Source organism: Lagopus muta, chromosome 18 (genome assembly GCF_023343835.1).
Source record: "Lagopus muta isolate bLagMut1 chromosome 18, bLagMut1 primary, whole genome shotgun sequence".
Classification (NCBI taxonomy): domain Eukaryota; kingdom Metazoa; phylum Chordata; class Aves; order Galliformes; family Phasianidae; genus Lagopus; species Lagopus muta.
In genome coordinates, this window is record NC_064450.1 from 7,627,411 (window position 1) to 7,647,395 (window position 19,985).

General features: G+C 40.8%; 1 protein-coding gene and 1 non-coding gene across 3 annotated transcripts in view; both read left to right on the forward strand.

Annotated features, from left to right (window-relative positions):
• PRKCA (protein kinase C alpha) overlaps positions 1-19,985 on the forward strand; it is a 113,915-nt gene that overhangs the window by 26,976 nt on the left and 66,954 nt on the right. For both annotated transcript variants that reach the window (XM_048965510.1, XM_048965512.1), the window contains exon 3: positions 18,892-18,974. In XM_048965510.1, the coding sequence (XP_048821467.1) occupies positions 18,892-18,974 (83 nt within the window). The remainder of the gene's footprint in view (positions 1-18,891; positions 18,975-19,985) is intronic.
• Positions 9,423-9,495, forward strand: TRNAR-CCG (transfer RNA arginine (anticodon CCG)). The gene has a single exon. It is a non-coding gene; the product is annotated as a tRNA-Arg (tRNA).

Below are 19,985 nucleotides of genomic sequence, written 5' to 3' on the forward strand. Positions count from 1 at the left end.
AAGTGCTTTTCTTATTTGGTTCGACTTTCTCAGTGCAGTCACCTAGCAACTTGTGAGGGCCTTTGTTTCAAACATTAATCTCTAAATGCACAAACTAAGAAAATAAGGGTCCTCAGAATTGCTGAGCTGAAGCATTGGAAGTCTCAAAGTTAGCTGCTGCCACTCCATACTGAGCCGTTAAAGTTGTACTTCAGTTCTTTAACATGCGTTTTCAATAAGGCAAAAAATACGGGTAGACATTTTTAAAGTCATTTTTCAAGTTGTTGCTCAATTAAATGTATTTTGGGAAGTGTGTAGGTACTATAATGTTACATTTCACCATGTGTCCACGTATGTTGTGATTTAAGATATTCTGATACCAAAGTACATGTCCAAACATTCTAAGTCCAAAGTATGGAAAAGCTTCCAGCAAGAATTCAAATATTTGTACTGCCAATTGCATTTTCAGAAACACTTGCATTAATTTGATTCATATTTCAGCTATGATGTTCATACTCAGAAATACCCAAACAGGCACTTCTGCAGCTTTCAGAAATACATTTGTCTTTTTCTTGTCCCATTCTACATCAGCACAGTGCTGTTATCCAGCAGATAACTGAGAACATGTATGAAAAGTTGGTGTCAGATGGCCTAGGACAAAACATGGAGGAAAGGAAAGGCAGGACGTGGCTTATCAAAAGATTGAGGAAAAGATGTGGGAATTGCTGCAGTATTAGAGCACCTATCTTGGAACTGCCACGTCCTGCCTCTACCAATACTGCATTTTAGAAATCAGACATAATCACTGGGTCCCTATTGTCATTAACTGCGTTGGAAAACACAGCAGATGTCCCTGTCCTGTCCTTTTTCCCCTTCCCCAGATGGCACTTACTAAAGCTTGTTGCTTTCTAAGGTTGCCAAGAAGCACTACCTGCAATCCTGACTGCACCTCCTGCAGCGCAGCTGGGATGATGCTTCCAGTGGCACCATTTCAAAAGAGAGAAGGGATTTTGAAATGCGTATTGAAGCTGAGCAGAAGCACAGCAATTCCATGCTGCTGGCCTGGATTTGGCAGGCTAAGAGGGGCAGCAGTTCCCAACCAGCAGGGCAGGATGCAGGGCGCTGACTGCACCAGTGGTAGAACCCAGTTCCTGAACATCGGTGGGAAACACTCAGATCTGTGTCGTGCTGGGGGGTGGTGAGGACTGGTGAAGGATTTCTATGGCCATGCAGGAGCCACAAAAACAGTTACATATTTGTTTGCATGTCTCATTGCTTTAGAAGAGCCAGACACTCTCCAGAATATGTGATGCAGCTGAAGCTGTTTATTTCCATAGTCCTGCAAGAAGCATAAAACTGTCAAAGTTTGCCGGAGGGCCACTTAGGGAGGGTCTCAGTCCAGGAATATGAGAGCTCCTGGTATTTAGAGCACTTGAATGTTACTTCTGTACAGAATTACAGTATGTACAACAGGAAAAGACTGTTTTTTAGCTCATTATGAGTTTGAAACTCATAATTCCTCCTTCTGGTGTGAGGTGCCTCCAGTGTAGAAGCTTTTATTTGTCTGGCGTGGCTGTACCTGTCACAGCAGCTTCCCATTTCATGCTGCAGCCATGATGGAAGTGGCACACCACTGGAAGCTGTCTGCTCTGCTCAGCATAAATGTCCACTGCTTCACAGCCATTGTTTCAAATGGTTCTTTAAGCATTTTTAAATTAAAGCTGCACACATTGACTTCTGCACTGCAGTGAGTGAGCGCTAAGCTGTGGGTTTTTTTCCTACTGCAGTGCTATTAAACACAGTGGAGCAATGACAGTGGTTTCATCTACCCCTACCTAACACAAATCACTGCTGTTTTAGAAACAGTTTACTTCTCCTATAAGATAGTGGTGAGGCCATAAATAAGACAAAACATGATGTCCCTCAGTAAAACCTCTAATAGCTGTCTGTGTTCTGTGTGAATCACAGAAGTGTTACTGGAGGGGGAGGAATCTCGGCCGTGGTTGCAGCCATTCTGATCTCTTTACAGAGTCTTTGTATCCAGGATTTCCCCATTCCTTTCACTTCGATGCTATTTCATTCCTTTTTCTAACATGGTAATTCCATCTCTGAATTAAAACTTGAAGTTTCTGTGGATCACAGAATTCAATGCATAGGATTCCTACTTAAGGATTCAATTACCCTATGGTCAAAGCATGGAAAAAGTTAATCAAAATTTTCTTTTAATGCTGAAGGATTTGTCATCCAACCACAAAACCAAAAATATTCCTTAAAATAGGAAGGTTTTGAAAGGAAAAATAGTGAAATTGAATCCCTCAGTTCCTGCTCCAAACATTTCAGATGTGTGATGTAACTTTTTTGGATGTCTCCCATGATGAAGTCTGCACTGGCACATGACACCAATGCACCTCAGTTCTTCAGAAAGCTTCAGGAAAGCCTTTCAGAGGCAGATTTTGCTTGTATTTTCCTGGAACCATTCAAGGCTGAATTCTCGTAGCAGAAAATTTAGTTCAAAGTTGATCTCCATTGTTGTAGGATTCATTTTAGGAAGCTGGGTGCCACTCGGCAGATAGGCAAATGACAAAAAGTAGTGCAGACATTCTCCTGGATATGGCCTCTCCTGTGAGTAATCCTGGTGTGGATTCCCCGATGGGAAAGAAGCTGAGATCAATGAAGGATTGGCTGCCCCAGAGCTGAGTACGTTCTTGAGAAGATGGTGAGGGAAAAGTACAGGCACGAAGAGCCAGAGAAGGGCGGCCATTGTGCTCTTTCAGGAAAGCACTTAAACAAGTCTGAAAGATTATTATTCATAATGGGAGTCTGGTGGAAAATACACAGCTATATTTTCTGTAGTGAAATTCTTTTTTGGGTTGTCAAAGGCCGTGAATGAAACGTTCATACCCTCAATGAGCACGTTGTCCTTGCGGGCAGCCTTGTGCGGAGCAGAGTCAAAATAGTAGCTGAGAGGATGGAAAAATGTGTTAAGTACATGGAGTAAAGCAATAAAAAATCTGTTCTACAAAGCATGGCTTATTTCAACTTTTCATAATAATACGGAGTTGGGATCTTTTGCTCGCATTTTCTTTGTGTTTTGGAATGGGCTCGTAGAGTCCTGAAGTGCCTTCGCTGCATCAGAGATCTGAAGGATATTCTGGCAGCACAGGTTGGAAACCTGGCAGACTTATAAATAGCGGCTTTAATTACATCTTCTATTGGGCATTACATAGAGAAGGGATTGGAATAAAGAGGTTAACATGACAAACTGATGATCTCTCCTGTGTGAAAGCCTGTTATTCCAACTGTGGTGATTCCCCAGAGATAAAGCTACCAGAAAGGACATGTGACACGCAGTGCATGCAGTGCCTCTTTATAGCATTCTTAATATGAGCATTAAGAGTTTAAATGATTAAAACAAAATTTTGTTAACAGGAAGTAATCAGTGAAATGCATCCTCGCTTAAATCTGCTAATACTTCTTGTCGTCTGGTGCTCAGTGCTGCAGCAGTGTACATTTGATGCAGCACACAGCCCAAAAGCTTCTTAGGCTCTTTTAATCTTAAAATCACAAAATACTGCATCTACCCAAAGTATTGCTTCATCTGAGGATCAGGCTCCTTCCTACAAATGGAGACCTACCATGTAAACATAGATTTTTCACCTTGAGATTCAAATTCTTGACTAGCTAAAGTAACAATTGTGCTGCTTATCCTTGTGGTTAGCTGCATTTCGGCACTTGGCAAGCCATGCAGAGAGAAAATACATTAATAATCCCCTTAAGAACCATATTAGCAGGAGTTACACTGCCGTCTCTGGCTCCATTTTATCTCCATGTTATTATTTCTTGTCCAGGCGCAATGTGAGAGCACCATTGGTTTTGTCACAGATAAATAACAGTTGTGAAGTTGGACACACCTGAAAATTTTCCAGCGACCCTTTCCACAAAACATAAAAGCTGTCGAAACAATTAAAAAAACCCAGCAACCACATAGATGTTATATGCTGATTAAAACAGCTACACATGTGCATAGTGCTATATAGTGTATCCCAAGCTACATATTGTAAAAGCCCACTGAGATCCATTGAGAGCAGCCCATAACTTGGCCAGCAGCTCAGAGCCCGAAACGTCTGATATCCTAATAACAAACATTTACGTGAACACAAGTTTCCTGTGGATCACATTAAACCTGTGATAAACATTCTGCACAACTCAGAGTACAGCTGATTTTCTATGAAATACGGTTATTTCCATTTCAGTTGGAAAATTTAACAAGAAAGATTGCAGCCAGGAAAGATTAGAGCATATTTTCCCCATCAGATAGAAAAGAGGCAATTAAGACATCTTCTAGGTCAATGAATGAGTCTAGACACACTAATAGCTGCTAGGGAATTTGCATCTATTCTTTCAGCTTGCATAATGTGTCCAGAAATTGGTCCAAAAGGGGAAAGAATGAACAGAATATGATGAAAGTCATTGTGCTCTACTTAAAGGAGACTTGGGCCTGACAGCCCATGCACGTGTGCTGCTTGGTCCTAACTGAGCTTTTTATTACATTTTCTGTATGTGCAGTGAGATGTAAGTTGGCGTGATCAAACGCCTGGCCACTCACTGTGTGGGAGGGCAACATTAGGCACGAGAATAAAGATGTAACAGTTTTTAACCTGAATTCCTTAGGAAAGGAATCTTCACTGAGTGTCCTACTATTGGAATCCAGAAAGCATGAGGCAGTGCATTAGGCTGTGCTCCCAATAGGCAGGGAATGCTCAGGGTTTGCTGCAGTGTGCTCAGACAGCCCTGCACAGTGGCTGGCTCTAAGCACAGTGCATACACGGATTATGCTATTAACTTAAACCTTATTTTACGTTAGCCAACGTATAGGATGAGCTTAATCCATTCACATTTAAATGCCAACACTGTAAATTTTAAACTGAGAATCCTTTTATAGCCTATGGAGAGAAACGGGCTCTCCTCAAATGTGATTACGCTCATCGTAAAGCATTCTGCTAATAGGGGAGCATCCACATGATACAGGCATTTGCAACAGGGTGTGAAGAGCATTTCAATGAAAGAAATCCTGCCTCTCTCCATTGGCCATAAGGCCATGAGCTCAAACAGATCCAAACTCTACAGACACACGGGTGAGATAAATCCAATGGTGTTCATTTATAAATCTGTAATAATCAGGAAACCGTGCAATTCCCTCTCCCAGTGCAGCTTCATAAATCATGATGCTTCAGTCACGAAGCAGGGTAATTTCTTTATTATTTATTTACAAGGAAAAATCTGCTGTAAACCAGGAGAAAAGCCAAGGGATGTACTGCTCAGCATAAGCAAGGGAAGACCTGAGTTTATATTTTCACAGTAGTGTCCATCATCTTAAAAAGGAGAGCTCTGCTGATGGGATTTGGAGGAAGCCAGGTGTACTGTCTTAAATTTAAGCCCTATGGAAAGGAAGCCCTTGTGTGAACATAAATGTTTTTCTCTCCTAAAGCCAAACAGACTTTGTTGTACATTCCTCTCCAACAGAATGATGACTACGTAGAGCATAACTGGAAATGGAACTTCAGTGGACAGTGTGTCTGAAAGGGGACTTGTGATTCCTGCTTTTGTCACACGTAGATTTAAAAGAGCATTTAACAAAGCACCACTTGCGAGATCCTGAAATGAAGAGGCCAGCATATATCTTGGGATGATTTGTATGGCACAAAAGCTCCTTTTGGAGCTGTAGCTCTGCCCTTTCTCACTCCCAGCGCTGCTGGGAATTCTGGTGCCCTACTCCTTGCCTTGCCATGGCATTGCCTTCCTTGGGGTACTAAGCGTGGGGCATGGGAGTTGGGACAGCAGTTTTCTGCAGCCTGCAGGATGACTTGAGGCTGCTGCAGTCGTTCAGCCTCTGAAGGAGCTTCGTGGTTTTGTCTTGACAGCAGAAGTGGAATTATGAAAGAACTGAGGAGAGCTGAATAACGGATTCAACCACAATTTCTTAGTAATATAATAGTTCTTATTAGATTAAAGTATTAAGGAATAAAAAAAAGCTCAGAGACTTACATATTCCTTTAATAGGTTATTTTGAGCTTCCATTGAAGCAGATACACTTTTAGCAGATTGGCTTAAATGCCAATTGGGTAATAGAGCAAGAAGAAAAGCCATAATCTTTCTTCAGAGCAGAGAGTCATTTACAGCTCAAATAAGCCTAATTACCACAATTGAACTTGTGGAACCCCTTGCCTTTGTTAATAGACTTACTGTGCTAATAGCTCCGAATGGACATAAAAGCCAAACTAAGAAAAACTTTGTGTACTTCTGAGACATTAATGTGATCTTTCCCCACACAAACAAAGAAATACCACTTTACACTTGTGTAGCAGAGGCTTAAAGGGGAAAGTTTTGATTATTTTATGGTTTTTAAAAAGCTTAAAGCGATGGAAATGGTATCATTACAAAAATCTCTTTTCCAGAATACAGCAGTTCTGTAGGTTTTATGATGAAGTTGGAGAACCAGCGCTGAATCCCGAAGGCATTGAGACTCACAGTTATTGCTGTCAGCATTACGGAGTGAGCTGCTGCTTAGCAGAAGGGTGACCAAGAACAAGGAGAAGAAAATGTTCAAAGCCAACCAACACCCCTCTCTGCAGTTGTGCTGTAAAGCAGAGAGACCACAGAATTGAAAAGCAGTGACTTGGGGAGACTGGGGCTGCGTCCAAGGCTGGCTCAGGGCATTTTGTCAGCACCACACCTTTTAAACAAATAGCACTTTTTCTGTTCCTTCTTTTGTTGTTCATTGTCGGTTTGTTCCAATTTCTGTGTCACTTTGATAAATCTGTTTATAGTGAGCTTTATGCAGTCAGCGAACTTCAGAGCAAACACACTGATGGGTTGTTCAGCTGCAGGTGTTCTCACCAATCACATTCAGTGCAACTCAGTCTCTTCTTTTTCCCCTAGCATGTAACAATTAATATTGCAAAGCAACATCTTTGGGTTTAGTGGCGTACGATGTTGAAATAACAGAGAGCAGGTGAAGGGGGAAGGAATTCCAAAGGAACTGCAGTGGAAAGGCTCCATGTGCCGTGTTGTGACCTGCTCTCATGCTCACTCCTCTCTCCTGTCCTTTTGCCAGGCACGGTTTAGCCTCATTTTCACACTCTGAGCTGACATTATGAATGGTATATTTGTGTGTTAATCATTACTGCTTTAAAGCACAGCTGCTGCCACTCTGAAAATTCATGTTGCAGTCAGGTATCGTTGCAAGTTTGATTTCTTATACAGCAGCGTGTTGATGTATGGTGCTTTATGGTATGTGGGATTCAGTTTCAAACTGGAGCTGGAAATTTATTATACTGCTTCAACATAATTCACACAGAACATACCGTGTGTGTGCCAGCTGGAAACTACTTGGAATTTGTTATTTTCCATCCACTTCTGCAACAGTGTCACATTGTTTACAAGGAGAGCATGCGGTCTTACATAAGACACTTGCTTCCATGCACTTTTTCTGCATTATTTTACTCAATTTGTGAAGGATTTAAGCACCCTGAAGCGTGGGGTGTTAAAAGGCATAAAATAATTGAAAATAAAAACTATTTTTGGCTGCGGTAATGGCCTGTGCACAATCAGAAATATTAAACAGCATTTAAGAAGTGTGGGTGAGATGTGATGAATGAGCTGCATTATATAAAAGTGCCTTATTCAGGCTATTGAGTATAAGGACTAATATGGGAAGGGATGCAAGGGAGAACGTGGCTTTTTATTACCTGCTTGCTACAAACTTGTTGTAGGATAATCTTTGTTACTGAGACCTACAGACAAACATTGTCAAACACAGGCTTTGATCTGCTGGGATTTATGGGCAGCATTGGGTATCTGGATTATGTTTTGGGAAGTAAGAGATACAGAAACATTGCAGCACTGAGGAAATGATGCAAATGAGCTGACTTTCCACAGACTTTCTGGATTGTTTAACAAACCTCGAGGTTCTGTTATGTGCGCTCAGTTTTCCATCAGCATTGTATGGACTTGGTGGCATGGCAAAGAAATCCTGTCCCCTTGAAGTGCTTCCATCATATCCATGTCTTTCCTCATTATGGCTTCATGGTAACGACTCAGCAGTACCATCTGTGTGTGATCTTTGCCCATTGAGTGCATCTGCTTGCATTCGTGGCTGTGCATGGCATGCATGGATGTGTGCAGTGCCATCCCCACTGCTGAGCCTTCAGAACACAGTCAGACATTCGGAATGAGTTGCCATCTCAGTTTGCAATCTTTTGGTTTGGGGGGCTCAGGTGATGACTTCCTGAGTTCTAGCGTTGCTACTTGAAAATTCCTGGCCTGTTGTAAGCAATATTCTTAGATAAATGTCTGCTGGCATATCACTGACATTTATGCCTAGCTTGTTACTTACACTAATATATTGCTTTTAGTAAATAAATGGGATAGAAAATAGTATTTACCTTGCCATATCATGAGAAAACTATTCATTCTGTCTGACATAAACTGAGAGATGCTGTTTATATTGCTGCTCCAGTGAGCCAAGAAAAGCTGCACAAATATGTCGTGACCATACAGTGGAAAATGCCTGCGTACTGTTTCCTGTGTATCTGTAGTCAAGCTTCAATATGACAGAATAACAAGAATATCCATGATGCTTTCTAAGAACTCAGGCTTAATTTGGGAGCTCATTTATGAGACAAAGATCAGGTTCTAGGAGTGTTTTCTGTGCTTGAGAAATGTTTTGATAACTTTGTCAGCCATCAAGACAAACTGCAGAGAGCATCTCGGTTCATTGACTTCATCGCGCGATGTGAATTGAGTTCTGACATTCCCATAGGTCATTACCACGCGGCTGCTTTATCTGGTATGAACCTGGCATAAATCTAGGCTGCCACGGAGGTCCTGTATTCTGTTTTTGTGAATGTTCACATTCTGTGCATTGAGCAAGCTGAGGGAACTGCTCCAGCTAAAATCCAACCTTGCCAAAAAAAAATTGGCTGCGTAGATGTTAATACATAGCAGCAAGCAGACAGGACCACTGGTTTTGACAGTAATGTGCCATATGTCAAATTAAAGTAGTCATGTAAGCACGACTGAAGGAATGGTTGCCGTGCCAGCCCCATCCCCTGACGCAGTGCTTCCCTCAGAGAGCAGACGTAGGAGCTAGCAGAGCACTGGGAGCCTGCAGCACAAACTGGGAAGGGCTCAATTGAGGTAGCAGACTGGTGGCTGCCTTAATTTTCCTGAATTTGTGCACAGGTTTTAAAAATTACAGTGACTGCATGATGGGAAGTCCTGCTGATTGCTGCCATACTGCTTTCCCTGCTGCAGAGCTCCCGTCTTCACCTGTTTCTTAGTGTTGAAGATTTTCTTTGTAATTCCTATTGCAAATGTAAATCGTTCATTTGTAATTAAATGACTTGATGAGTCATCAGGTCGTTTAATCACTGATAACGGGTGACCCAGTGGCCTAATGGATAAGGCATCAGCCTCCGGAGCTGGGGATTGTGGGTTCAAGTCCCATCTGGGTCGTACCACCAATGTTTTGTGTTCAAGAACTGTTTAGATCTAGTGAGGGATGTGGTTTCATGGGGAAAAAACTGATGGCAGTGGATGGTTGGACTGGATGATCGTAGAGATCTTTTCCAATTTTGGAGATTCTATGACCTGTTTCCATGACTCTGTGCTTCCTGTGTGCTGCCCATTCATGAGCCCACGGGTATTTACCACAAATATTACTTCTACTATTTGGAAGGAATTATTGTAGCTCATGTCCTTCACTCAGCCACGTTGTTTTGGTAACTACCAGACCTAAGAAATTGATCTAAGTCCATAACTTACCCTTCAAAAACACTGCAGAAAGTTTTCCACCTATCAGCAAAGGGTAAATTTTTGAAATTCTGTAGTTGGTTTCTATATGAGTTTTTCATCTTATGTGGTTTAAATTCATTTGACAACGGATTTCTGACTCCTTTTGGTTTAATGCAGAGTTTCTTGTTGATTGCTTCCCGAGAGGATGCTGTTACATGGGGATGAAACTGTGCTTTCAGTGACTGATGAGAGTTGGAAAGTGTTATTGAAGTTTCTAGCAGATGACCCTTTAATAAGATGTATTTAATTGGATGAGACTTGCAACAAATATTGGCCATCTGTTGAATAACATCAGAAAAGTAAAGAGAAACAGCAATAGGAAAAAATCTTAAACAAATGAGCAAATGAGCTTCAATTTCTTGATATAATCCCACACAAAACAGGATGGTGGTTAAATTCTAAACCCCATCCTGAATCCTTTCAGAGAAGTGTCCAAAATGATGGTTTTCTAGGTATCCCTCATGCCCAGGAGAAGATGAGCTTCCCCTTTTTTCTTCGTAACCTTTGAAAGTTTCAGCCCTCTCTTTTGAACCTTTTCACGTTTAAAATGCTCTTTGCTGCTCCAGTCACACTTCAGGCTGAGAGGCAGGGAATGGTTCTTGCCATGAAAGTCTGCTTTCGAGGGGTGAAGCTTCAGGTCTGTAGCTGTGCAGATGCTGTGGCTGCCCTCCCTAGCTGGCTGTGTTGGCAGCATTAACACATCTTTAATATCTTCCCTCCTGTTGGATCACTGGACCATTATTTGACCATTATTTTTATGTCATGAATTAATGGGACAGTAATATTTACATATCAACACTCATTTTGCATGAAGGCAAATGAAGTTATCAAATTAGAGCTAATGTAGAATAAATTATCAGATCTGAATCTTAATAATAATTACAACCCAGCACAAAATGGGAATGCCTACATATCTTCTAGCTAAACATATTGAAATTGGCATTGCAGATCCAGTAATACAATGAATACTGCCAATTTCATTACATCCAAATGATTTGTTTTGGTGTCAGCAAATGAGTAAATACTGCTTTTCAATTTTATTTGTGTGTGTGTGTGTGCCTTCCACACACAAAATTAATATCATTCATTATTAATGCAGTCATTTTAGCACAGAATATACTATAGAACAAGCCACAAATTTGATTAATTGTGCAAATAGGAATGAGCTAATTGTTGGAGTTAACTTGCTGTCTAAATGCACTTTAAACTCTCACAGAGAGAATCATTAACATTAAGCACTATAAGGTGGATTTTTTGTGGCATAAGTTTCGTAATGATGTTTTTGATTTAAACCTCCCCAAGCTAAAATAACTGGAAAGAGCAAATGAAATCAGGCTGACGAGAGGGAAGCATGGGCTGCTGTTCCTGTCGTGATTTTATTCATACATGACTTTATGACTGTATGAAAGTTGCAAGCATAAATATGAAGTGGGAGACATAAATAGGACATAAGAGCTGTAATAACATTCGTATGATGGGATTGGATCTTCCATCCTTTAAAACGAAGCGCTCTGCTTGTAAGAAAAAAAATAAACGTGCAAGTCAGGAATATTTTGCTTTTATACTTCTGAAGCCCCACTGCCCTGTTCTGGAATCACAATTGTGTGAAAGTTAATGTCAAAGCATGCTATCATCTTTTTAACAGCTTTTACACGTGTCAGTAAATGTAGAATTGGGTGGCTGTCTGTCCTGTCAGTAACTGGGAATTCATCCTCCTGTTGGGATTGCATGCAGGCAGGTGCTGCAGGGAGCTGGTTTCTTGGAGCTCAGCGGTGGCAAGATGATTCTGTTCTTATTGCAAACAGCTCGTTTGGTGTCGGCCTGACCCCACTTACATCCTGGGGAAAAAAATAAAGTAAATCTTTTGGCAGTAGTAGAATTAGTGTGTGGATTGTGTTTACTGCCAAGTGAGGTTTATTGATTTTGTTAGTAAGTTAAAAGGTTTCTCAAATAGAACTAAATACGCATATTTTAATTCAAAATACACTAGAATACATTGCATTCATCTCTTGGCATTTGGATCTGGCATTTCGCTTCTGTTGTTGTCCATTGCAAATCATGCTAAAGGAAGGAACTGTTTTGGTTTACAGCTACCCGTAGCTTGATATCATTGAATTATTAATAAGGTGTTGAGAAAAGCAAGCTATAAAGTCAGTACTAAAATATTTCCAAACGTTTGTACGATTTTGATGGTAAAACCCACCAGCTGTGCTAGGACATTTTCTGTAGCTGTTCAGATTTCCATGCTTCCAGCTGTGAGGCAGATCAGATGTTACCAAGCAGCGCCTGCAGCCTGCAGTGCAGCACCACGGGGATGGGGTGCAGGTTGGGCTGGGGGCAGGATGGGGGCAGAGGGTGGGATGGGGACAGGCTGGGAGCAGGCTGGATGAGCTGGAAGCGTTGTGGCAAAGCCTCCAGAAGAGGAAGGCCCTGGTGGCTGCTCACTGCCTCGTAGAGGAGCACGGTTGGAATGTGAGCAGCTCTGGCAGAAGCCGTTTTGGGGTTTTCCATAAACCCCTTTACTTTCTGTTGGCTCCCTGTAAGGAGACCTCTGGGATTCTGGCCGTATTACCAAATAACATCCAACAGCTGCATGCTGGAGATTGGTTTCATGCTGTCCTGAAACATGTACAGCCTGTGTTGCTCCACATTACCCGCTCTCTCAGCCCGTTTCTTTTTACATCTGTTAACACAACCAGCTGAAGACAGCTGTTTTATTCCAGACATCCCATTTCTGAGGTTAGGCGCGTCGATGAATTAGTGCAGATTCTTAAGGATGAACATTCACAGGAAATATCTGTGGGCTTTGTGTTGCATTGCTGAATTGCAGGAGCTGCACCCTGCCCTGCTGCAGTGCCTCTGCTGCTGGCACACAACGTGTTAAAGGCAGATATTTGAACTACAGTGGTTTTGAACTACAGAAGTGATAGAAGAAGCCTGGCATAGCGGGTCATCTTTTTTGCCATTGTGAGTTCTTGAGATAGTTATTTCGGTTCTGGCTTTGATAGGTGGCTTCTGGATTATTATTCATTTATAAAATGGGGCGCCTCGAAGGAGTAGGATTAATAGCTTTGTGAAATTTTAGCAAGAACTTTCCACAGGAATGGTGATGTCTGTCTTAAAAAGTTCAGAAAAAAAAGAACACAGTTAACAATGAATTGAAGCAGTTTTCTGTGACATACTTGGAAATTAATATCTTCTACTTCTTTTGTTTTGCAAGCATGGCAGCATAAAAATAATATAATGGACCTTCTTTTCCTTGTAACTGAAGGTAGAAATGTCAAATCTAGAAGGTGTGGTATGTGTGGTATTTTGCTATATCCCAACTGTTTTTAAAATGCTGCCCATACAGCTGCTGGAATATATTCATCTCTTTCTCCCCCGGCACTACCAGGTCCGCTGAATTCATTGCGGGAGATGAAAATACATATGCAGCTTCAGCCAGGCATGCAGCCAGTATTTGCACACTGCTGTAGATCTTGCAAAGCCAGCTTACCGGCAGCATCCATCTGTTTTGTTCTTAGTGTAAAGGAGTTAATGACCTGAGTAGTTAAGACTGTCCAGGCGATCTGATCTGCGTAATCCTTTCCCACAAATAAGATATTGTTGCAACTATTACTTTCTCTTTTTTTTTTTTTTTTTTCCTACTTTGTAGCAGAGATTTTATTTCTGTCCTCCCTCCTGTTTATTTAGCCTAATTGAACTTGACCAAATTGAAAAAGAAAAACTATGGAGCAAAGTCAGACATTTGAATGACCTCGGGTTGGACTGGATGACCTGCAGAGGTCCCCTCCAGCCCCTACAATGCAGTGTACAATTCAGTGTAGCTGAGGATATGCATCCAGTTACTGCCTGGCAGACTCTGGGAGTTCAGAGTGAGGAATCAGCCCTAAATTTGTCTGTGTTGTCATCTTGTAGCTCATATGCTTTGACTTCAAGGTAAGTTTCTGCTGCTGCTTGGAGCAGGTAGATTGAGGACTGCAGAAACTGCAATGAAGATAAAGGTAACCCGTTAGACAAGCAAGGTATGGCTCTCCATAGGTGAGCACTTTAAAATGCTGTGTGACCTCATGCTGCTATAAAAGAGCTTTAAGAAGCTTAAGAACAGGATAAGGAGTCGAGGGAGAGGGCTGTTTTCCTTGTGAGCCATGTTATCCCAGAGCAGACTGTATTGCACTGGACTGGGGGCAATTTTAGGGAGAAGGGAATTATAAGTGACAAGGGGAAAGTTTGCACATATCAGGTTTAAGCCCTAGCTTGGGTTCTCTCTTGAGGTAGCCTTCTCCTGTACGTGGGGTGAAACATTGGCAGGAAAAGTAGCTGATGTGTTACAAATTGCACGTGTTGAAAAAGTTAGGGCGATGCAGTGTGTAAAATGCTCTGTGGATTCATGTCCATTACATTCAGAGGTTCCACTTCTTCTGACTTGTGTCTTCAATATATAATAGAACCCTCATTTGTATTAAATATGGTGAAAACGGTGGATTTTTTGTAGAAGTCATAACCACAGCATCATATTCAGAGCAGGAGGAAGAGAAAATCCTATTTAATTGCTACACTTTATGCTCGAGATATACTCCCTATTCCTGAGTTTACTCTATACCTAGTAAATTTATTTAAACAGCAGTGCTTATTTAAAAAAAGAAAAAAGTAATTAATACTGAAATGGCTTGTCTGTTTTAATACCCTACTCTATTTCTGTTTAATGTAATTACTGTATTTAATCTTAGAAGGAGCTAATGCATGCCATGTGACAAATTTGTTCATTGCTCGGTGTCATGCAGAAAGCAAAAGAAGAAGTCAAGCAGTAATATGGGTCCCTTGGGGAAATTCTGTGGCTTCACTGAAAATGCAAAGCATGTAAAATAGCAACATAAAAATTATGAAGTGCTCCATATGACTACCGAGGCCCTTAAAGTTCCCTATTACACTCTGAGACAAATGCAGAGGGTGATTTCATGCTTATTTTAGTTTTATTGTAACTCCTTGGTCTAATTTGGAATCAATTCTTGCTCTGTTAGACAATAAAAGTAAAAGCCAAGAACAAATATTGTTGCACAGAGTAATTTCCCTGTTGCTGCTGATCAGACCTCTTCTTCCATTACCTCTGAGAGAATCGATACTCTACCCTAGAAACAAATTATGTAGGCAAGCATACGTATAGCTGTTGATATCAGGCAAATAATTGTTGCAGTGGAGACAAAGCTTTAAGGTTTGTTTCGAAAGTTAATAGAGGATTTTTATGCTACTTCAGATTTGAAAAAATATGATTCGAGCTGAGAAAATAATCACGACTGTGGCAGAAATAAGTCAGAGGTTGACAGAGCTCACTGGTTTCTCTGGCAGATCAGTTGGACGTATGTAGAACTGCTTGCTGTCATCGAGTTTTTTAAATAAACTTGCACAGAAAGGGTTTTGTTTTTTTTTTTACTTGTGCTCTCCACGCAGCTTCATTTATTTTACTGAAATAAATCTGGGCCATAGCAGAGAGAACCACTTCTACTGGGAAATCTCATCTAGCCCATCAGGGGGTTGTTCTCTCAAAAATGGGAGTAGAACTGTGGTTTTAAATATCTGTTGGATCTTTCTAATTCCAAGCATGTAACATGCATGACTTCTGCCTCAATACATTTACCCCCAGTTCTTGGGAATGCTCGTGTCTGTACAGCTCTCCAGATGCACAGCTAAATGCCGCGTGGGTGACGGGGGCTCAGCGAGAGCTTTCTCCTTTATAGACCATCTAATAGAGAAGATTGCTTCTGTTATTTATTATTGTAATATTTCATTTCTATCTCACCAGTCTGTGTCATATATAAAAGCTAAGGGTAACAGCGTTTTTTAGCAGATAACTCCCATCATGTATTATACTGATAACCTTCACACGTCAGATAATTTAGAAAACAGCTTGAAATTTATGGCACTGCCTTGTAACTAGAAGTGACTGATGGCAATATATATATTTAATAACGACACGTTTTTCTCAGCACTGTGAACTAACAGAAAAGTGTTGGATGGAACGAATTGCCCTCGGTTATACATCATAAATCCCCAAACTGCACAGTGCATCGTCTGCTTGTGTTTGGAGAAGGTGCAGAGTGCTCCTTGCTGTGTAACCGCCAGCCTGGAGATACTGCTTGCTTTCCAGCAACTACACGTAATGTGTGCCAGCTCCTTCCTGCTTATACTCCTGTTAAAATGTAAAGCAACAAATTTCCTGGCAGCCTCTGCAAAGCGGTGTAATAGAGCTATCATTAGGAGAAGGTGATGAACATAATGGGAGTTCTTAGCAGTGGCAGTAAGCAAAGCGAAGCTATTAACATCTTTCCATAACAAGTAACGACTGAAAGGTTACTTCTCAGCTTTATTACTAAAAATGTTGTGGTATTTTAAGCAGGTAATATTTTGTTTTCACTTGCCTGTGATTTTCCTTATTATGAACTCTCGAGCTACGTATCGCTTATTGAAATTAAAACTTCGACGTTACTAAAATGTGCCCTATTGGCTGAATTGGAAAAATGAAAGTTTAGATGTGGGATTTTATGTATGATTCCTGCTAACGAGGGATCTAAGCCCAGTGTTGTTCATTTGCCATTGAATTTATCATTCACCAAGACTTGCTTATCCCTTTTTTTATGTCAAAGTATGTGCTTTTCATTTGAATATTCTCAAAACATGAGACAGTCATACTTTTGAGCTGCTTACTAAATAACTGAGCTCTGTGGAGAAGGGTAACACACAGCATGTACAAATAGGAAATCCAGGAGAAGGAATGGAGACTTTTGGTGGTGAGGTGTGAGCGCCGAGCCATTAGCAGAGGGTTGAACAGGGAGAGTTAGAAAGTTCTTCTATATGAAGCTTTAATTAGTGATTGTGTTTGGAGTGTAGTTTGAAGCCCAGTAGGTCGAATGTTGTGTGGCTTGCCTGTGTTGACAGCTGAGTTGGAGTTTTCATTGTGATGTGATTGGCAGATTTTTTGTGGAAGCCAGAGGCTGCTGTTCAGAGCCATAGGATGGGATGGCAGCAGTGAGTGACAGTGTTTCTCCTACATGTCCTAACACTTATTACATATCAGTATTAAAAGCAATGACAACACTGCCTCTGTTCCTGAGTAAAGGCAGAGCTGGGCTCGCCAGCCTAAGATCTCAGCTGGTAAGAAAACATCAGTAGTGCAGCTCAGTTCCAGAGGTATTTTTCCATTCCTTTGCGAAGATGATCTTTTATTTTTTCCAAATAGATGATCACTGCTCACAGAAGAAATTATTTAACATTTTTATTTTCTGAAGGATGTAACAGGATCAGTTTTCTTCATGCGATTTGTTCCTGCAAACACAAATCAGGCTATTGTCTTCAAGAGTGGAAAGTTTGGTACCAAAAGTATAATTTGGAAGTGAAACATTTTTCAGCTGCAAGTAATATTAATAGTAATTGCCACTTAGTGGTCTTTCATTTGGTGGAAACAAACTATCAAAATGATAATTGTAGGATTCATTGGGATATAGATTGATTAACAAAGTAGACAAGCAAGTGGGCATTGAGCATGGAGCCAGAACTGTGGCTCTTATGAAGTCAGCTTAGATGGAACCAGGGGAGCAAAGCCCATTTTGCAGCATTTGTCCAAAGAATAAACATATGCCATGTCAGAAATAGAACAGTTGGAGACGATTGCTGCATGGGCCACTGCTGAGAAATAGCTGAAGAAAAATGCGAGGGTGATTAGACTTCTTTCGAGCCAGCCGACGGCCTGAAGGTTGCATAGGAGGCTGGGATGGCACAGTGGTGGCACAAGGGGTTGTACACCGCAGTGACACCAAATGCACCTGATAGCATCTTTCCCACTTCTCTTCACTGGGTGAAAGAACTCCATGCACGTTATGAAGGGGAAGGAAAAGTGAGATTCCACATGAAATCAGCTGTCTTGAAAAACTGTGAGACTGTAGCTTGGTTTCCAGTGAAGGTGGAAATGCACTGCTTGCAATTCTAAGTCTAAAAAATCCATTTGATATTTTTAAAACTCTCCTTTACGATGTTGTACATTATTTACTGGAAACAGTCTGAAGTGCTCAGGTAACACAGTGTATTATCTGTAAAGAAATTGTGTATTACTTTGGACTTTTCATTGTAACCTTCTGACTCATTGCAAAACCACCTGATAGTGCAGTGTTTGCATCAGGATGTTCCAAATCTCAACTCTAGATTTTTCAGTTCTGCTGAAATGTGGACTGATGATGACGTACCAGAACCAAGATTAAAACAAAAAGAGAACCTCTGTGAGGGTGAAAAGCTGCAGTGCCTGTTAGTGAAACAAAGCTCGCTCAAGCAAATTGTTCATATGTGCTTTTGGGGATGTGTGTGACCTCTGCTGTGCGACAGACTATAGGCTCTGTCACATTACATGATTAGATTAGAATAAGCTTTCCTTATATGAAGAAAGTTCTTTCAGATCATTCATAAATTTCTAAATGGGAATTATTCTGTAAGCAGAAGCTAATTTTCTTTTCCCGTTATCTCCTGCCACTCTGTGATATGAGAACACTTTGTTCTCCACGAGAGTCTTCACTTAGAGCTTTGGTTTCTCACAGACATCATTAACGAGCAAAGACACTGGGTTTTCTTAGACATCTTCATCAAAGCATGCAGGAAAACAGATCCCATGCCCAGGGCTGGCTTTCCTTCCAGTTTAACGTACCTCATTTATGGCTGCTGTTCTTGCCTGAACACAGAGTGAGTTCCAGCTACAACATCGTTGGGTTCAGGAAAAGTGACTTCATAGTGTCGTTCATTCCTCACTAAACTTTCACACCATGGGATGTCTTAATCATTAAAAAATTGTCTTTTGATTTTTAAATGTGTTTATTTCCTCAGTAATTGCATAGTTTACTTGACATCTGCCTTTCTTGTGTGTCTGTGTCTAGCATTAGGCTCTACTTTCTTTGAATGACTTACAGGTGAGATGTTTGCCTCCAAGTGTTATCTTATTTCCTGCATAACTACATTTGTATCAACAAGAGGAAATTAAACTCGTGCCTCTGTAACTGTTGTTTTCCATTTTCTTACCAGTTTGCTGTTTTGTGGTTCATAAGAGATGCCATGAGTTCGTTACCTTCTCTTGTCCTGGAGCTGACAAGGGACCTGACACTGATGTAAGTACATTGCCATTTGATATGCTGTTCTTCTAAGTATTCTTATGTTGTGGCATTCAACTGTGAGAAGATATTACAAACAACATCAATAGGTTCTAAAGATTGATGTTTATAGTCCTCATTCTGAAGTGAATATTGAAGATTTATGGACTTTAGAGAGCTGGTTTTTTTAAAAAGAAAGTTAACAATGGATGAATGTATGAGCAATATCAATATTCCTCAGAACGTGACTACAGAATGTGAGGTGTTGACCCAAGCATGAAGCATGAAGTCAGCATTTTATTTTCGTTTGCTTTGTTTTGTATGCATTTAATACTAACAACGCCCATGAAAGGCTGAGGGTTTTTCTGAGCTTGTTTGTGTACCCAACGTATCTCAAGGTTTAACTTCAGAGTTGACTCTGCTCCTCGTCCTCTGTACACACAAGGATCTGCAGCTCTAAGTACGTGCCATGGATGAGACGGATGATGATCCAACCTAATCTCGAGCCAGCAGGCTTATCAGAAATAGGTTATCTGAAACTTATATTATTATATTCATGCTTGAGCTGGTCAGGACACCCGTCAGGATGCACCCGTTCCATCTTGCCCTGTCAATACATGCATCTACAAGCAGCATTTTTGGTCAACAATCAAATTTTCAACACATCTGCCTATATGGTGAGACGTATCTACAAGAATTTTGTGTCACCCCAGTGAAATAATAAACTGTTTGTTCACATAAAAATAACATTTATTTGGGATTTCTAAATTCCACTTTACAGTGAAGTAATTTAACATCTGCTTATGGGAACAATGCATTCCAAGTGTTCTTTGTCTAAATGGCTCTGTTTTGTCTCTTGTAACGTATTCATGCTCTAGATTGTAGGCTATTATCTCCTCTGATGAAACACACCAGAAGACTTTTCTTACTAAGTTTTAATGAGCTTCTCATGAATGGTTTTAATATGCTAGACATGAGATCAGTGAATAATGAGCAGAAGCTGCAAGGGGTTTTGGAAAGTTTTCTTAT